Genomic DNA, 4,858 nt, shown 5'->3' with positions numbered 1-4,858 from the left:
AAGGACAATGATCAATTAATTAGCCACTAGTAGCGGTCATAGCACGACAGTGGTGGAGCGGAAATTGCAAACTAGAAATTTCAAGGAAACTCCGGTGGATTCACCTAATCACACTGCTCTGAGAATCAGCAGTGAGCACTTAAGAACTAGCACGTGAGTGACGATGACCAGTGGCAACTCGGCAGCGGCGGCCTAATGCAAAACTTAGTGTTTAGTTGGCTCAATACCATGATAACATTCATGATCCAATGCACAGAGAGAGAGAGAGAGAGAGAGAGAGAGAGAGAGAGAGAGAGAGAGAGAGAGAGAGAGAGAGAGAGAGAGAGAGAGAGATTCAATTGCAAAGTGAGAGTTGCTGCACATAGGCCAACCAAAATTACATCATTGAATACAATTAGACCTAATTAATAAACCTAACCCTAATAATGATACAAAGACTAAAGTGCCCTTACTTAAATATATATATATACATTATTTAACAATATTAACTAGCAGCCCACTAAATTTTAAAATTTTTGGGCACAACCTCAGCTCTAGAGAAATCCTCATATTTTAGATATTAAATATTCCAACAAGGTTCAAAACATAAATCTTAAAAATTCTAAAGACCATACTAGGATACTTCCAAAATTTAGAAATTGAACAATTAAGATAATGCTTACACCATAATAAGAATCAAAGCATACCACCAAAATTTGATTTAGAAACATACCTTGATTTAACCCTCCATGCTACAATTTCTCAAAACCCAAAATCATAATCCTCAAAATTTTGGGCTCTTATTATTATTATTTTTTCTCTCTTTCTTCCTCTCTTTCTCTCCCTCTTGCAATTCCAAGGTATTACACCCCTCTCCCTTTATATAAATATGATGAGACACATTAATAAGGAGATAATACACATTTGTGAGAGGATAAGACACATTAATGATAAGATAAGGTCCAATTGTTAGGGGATAAGATACATTAATGACAGGAGCGGCTCTTCACAATATGGGGCCCTAGGCGAATAATTTAATTAGGGGTCCTTAATATTTTATTTAATTTTTATTTTTATTTAAAATTAATTTTTCTAAGTATATCAAATAATTTTAACTGCACTGCATCTGCACTCCACCCACCAAACACATGAATTCCATAAATAATGTTAATATTATTATATTAAAAAAATATTTAGGGGCCCTAAAATTTTTGGGGGCCCTAGGCAAGTACCTCAGTGGCCTAAAGGAAGAGTCGGCCCTGATTAATGATAAGATAAGACATAATAGTAAGGAGATAAAACACATTAATGAGGGGATAATGACACATTAGTGAGGGGACATGTGTCACCTATCCCTCAACCAAGGGGACACATGTCTCCTTATCATTTTTTCTATATATATAAATTGATATTTTAATAAATTTTTTTCAAAATAAAAATATAGGACAAAAGATACCGACTTCTCTTGAAATTCGATAAAATGACACATACTTTTTTTTAGATTTCAAAAATTCCACTAGCATCTCCTAATATTTAATTTTTATGACACTTGTACGCTTCAAACGACTTTTTTTTTTCTTGTTAAATATAAAAAGAGAAATGTATTTTTTTCAACCAATATTAAAAAGAGTTTTCACTTTTTTGTATAATTTTGAAATATTAAGAGAGGTTATGGAGGTTTTTTAAATTTTAAAGAAAACTCTGTCTTTTTACTAAATCTTAGAATAAATCAAAAATTTTAAATTAAACATATAAAATAAAAATTATTTTTATGAAGTGGTTGAAGTGAGAAGATATAGGAGATGGAAGACGCAAAGGACTCGGTGCTGCTCTCTCGTCACATTTTCAGATGATGGATGACTGCTGGCAACGACGACATCGTTTTATTATGGTGCGCGTGTTACCCAATAAAGCGTTAGTTTTCTAGAATGTACCGTGTAGGCCGAGACCGCTGGCGGGAAATCGAGGCGCGATGACGTGCACCGCCAGAGCCTGGCCGCAAAATTTAGCGGATGCTCAGCCGCCAGGCCAGGTGCAGCGTAGTGTAGGAAAGCTTTTAATTTAGAAATTAACTAAATTCTCCTCTGCCCATAATTTGTACGTCTCTACAGCGCGGCGCTCTTAGCGTAAGCCGGGTGCGCATGGCTGCCGCCACCTAAGCGCTCCACGTGTCCCAGTAATTCATCACCCCCGGGAACCGCCTTAGTATCCCATTTATCGCTAATATATCGCGTCCCTTATTCCTACTTCCATGATATCCACCCCCATTTTCTCGTCATCGCAACAAATTTACCATTTTGACCGCCCTTAAAATTAAAAATCCCTGGACTCGGCAATACGACTCTTCTGTTTTGAGCAATGTTATACTCACACCTCCGTAACACGGTCTCTCCCTCCACATCTCCAATCAACGGTGAAAGCGTGGCTGTCGCGCTTTGAAGTGACAAAGAGGTGAGGTTAGTGTTACCCTTCCGTAGTTTAACCCTAGCGGTAGTGGAGCTCGCAGATTTTTATTTTCTAGCCTGACCATGGTTAATTTACCCGTGGGTTACTCTAACCATAGTTAGAGCCTCTGCTTTAAATTGGAGAGAGCATGGGTCTTCGATTTGATGTCTGCAGAGTGGAAGCAAAAACCAAAGTGTCCCTATGATGATCGGAGAACCGACTCGGCCCCTTCAGCCGGTCGTCGTCCCTCCTTGGGACTTGTTCGATGACCCGACGGCTGCCATGGCGTCGGCGTTTCCTGTTAGTGGCATCTCCATCAACGTTAACAGCAATGGTGACAGTCCTACCGGCGCTGACTACTCTCCGGTCTTGCTCAGCGAGGCCATGACGGCGCTCCAGCGTTACCTGCCGTCGAATGAGTTTTCGCAGGAATCAGATGTCACCGGCGACGATCTTGACTTGCCGGTGGACGTTTTCGCTTGCGACAACTTTCGAATGTTCGAGTTCAAGGTTCGGAGATGCTCGCGAGGAAGGTCTCACGACTGGACGGAGTGTCCGTACGCCCATCCCGGCGAGAAGGCCCGCCGGAGGGATCCTCGCAAGTACCACTACTCTGGCACGGCGTGCTCGGACTTCCGAAAGGGAACATGCAAGAAAGGTGACGCGTGCGAATTTGCCCACGGTGTGTTCGAGTGCTGGCTCCATCCGGCGAGATATCGGACTCAGGCGTGCAAGGACGGGACTCACTGTCGTCGGCGAGTTTGCTTCTTTGCTCATTCGCCGGAGCAGCTTCGTGTCCTGCCTCAGAAGAGTTCGAAGACACCGACCTCTTCTGATTCGTTCGATTGTTCCCTGCTTCGTCGAGGCTTCGATTCATATTTCTCCAATGGAGCGGTTGCCTCGTCGCCGACTTCGACTCTTATATCTCCCCCGGTTTCTCCGCCGTACGATTCGCCCCCGACTTCGCCCAACGGCTATTCGCTCGGTGGGCAATTCAGGCGCAACTCGGTGAATGAACTCGTTTCCTGTATGCGTAATTTACAGTTCGAGAGAACGAAACTGAATTCTCCTACGTGGGGCGTTCAGATGGGTCCCGGGAATGGGTCGCCCAGGTGCTCGATGCTCCTACCCGGATCCTACAGCCTACCCAACACACCAACACGGGCCCCGACCCGGACTGCACTCAGTCACCTCGACCTCTGGGACACGAACTGCGAAGAAGAAGAGCCTGCAATGGAAAGGGTGGAGTCCGGGAAAGATCTACGCGCCAAGATCTATGCGAAGCTCAGCAGGGAGCAGTCTGTGGGCCGATCCGACTCATCTGCCTCGGCTCCTGATGTTGGTTGGGTGTCGGAACTCGTGAAGTGAAGCTTGATGTTCTCGTCAATTCATTTTCTCTGCCCCCAGAAGCTTTGTTGAATCTGAGTTCTCTCCGTTTGGATAATTATTTTTTTTGTTTTGTTTTGGAAAATATGTTTGAACCGGCGGCTTCAGATTGATCAGATTATGTTCATATTGGATGACTTGAAGATTACTACTGTAAATACGCAAGTGAAGCGCAAGGGATGGGATGCCTGCGTTTCTATTTTGTGGGTGGTTTTTTGTCGTCGGCGAAGGGTTAAAAGAAGAAGACGATTGTGTTGGGTGTACAGACAAGCAGTAATCGTTTTTTTGTTTGTTTTGGGGGATGGGGATGGGGAGCTCTGCCGTATGAGCGGTTGCCTGCTTGGCTTGATCATTTTCCTCTGAACCTGTATTTCTTCTGGAATTTTCTTTCTTAATTTTCCCAGAAACTAATCTGTGTAAGCCCTGCCCTCTGTTATTCTGCCTAATCAATGTAATATATAAGTTTCTCAAATTATTTCAAAGGAGGTCTGCGTTTCTCGGCAGCCAAATGGGATCTACTTTCACATTTCCTCATTTTTTTCCCTCCTCATGGACGAATCTGGGCACATCTATAATCCAATCATCACATGATTTAAAAAAAGTGATGTTTGTCTCGAAGCCATCACCAAGCTCTGCAATCTTCCCCAACTTTAAAAGAAAAAAAGAAACGAGAGGTTGTGGGGAAATCTTGAACGGACTCTCTGACTGGCACTGTGGATTTTGATAAAGATATAATTATAATAATACAAAAGATGGAAGTCCACCATGAATGTGTGGGGTTTTATCATGTCGATGATTGGATTAGGATGTGTGACGTGGCTGCAGAGGTTGAGAAAGCGGTCCTTATCTTCTCCTAATATTTTAATTACTACTTGGTTAATTCAATTCAATTAATTAATTTATCAAGTTGGGGATGTGAAGGCTGAGGGGACACAAGGTTATGTATGGTCCGGGGGCCACCCCACTGCCTGTGCTGTGCGTGTTTTAAAATTCTTTGAACTGGGCTTGCACTTTCTATGCCATTTCCCAACTGTTTATTTTAATCATC

The 4,858-nt window shown here is 42.9% G+C and overlaps 1 protein-coding gene across 1 annotated transcript; it reads left to right on the top strand.

Moving 5' to 3' along the window:
- Positions 1-2,581: 2,581 nt before the first annotated feature.
- LOC131152059 (zinc finger CCCH domain-containing protein 23-like) lies at positions 2,582-4,292 on the top strand. Its single transcript, XM_058103660.1, has one exon. It carries the CDS (start codon positions 2,626-2,628, stop codon positions 3,790-3,792), a length of 1,167 nt encoding a protein of 388 aa, XP_057959643.1. The 5' UTR covers positions 2,582-2,625; the 3' UTR covers positions 3,793-4,292.
- The last annotated feature ends 566 nt before the right edge of the window (positions 4,293-4,858 follow it).

Source organism: Malania oleifera, chromosome 3 (assembly GCF_029873635.1).
Source record: "Malania oleifera isolate guangnan ecotype guangnan chromosome 3, ASM2987363v1, whole genome shotgun sequence".
NCBI classification, from domain to species: Eukaryota; Viridiplantae; Streptophyta; class Magnoliopsida; order Santalales; family Ximeniaceae; genus Malania; species Malania oleifera.
This window is presented reverse-complemented; position numbering and strand designations above follow the sequence as displayed.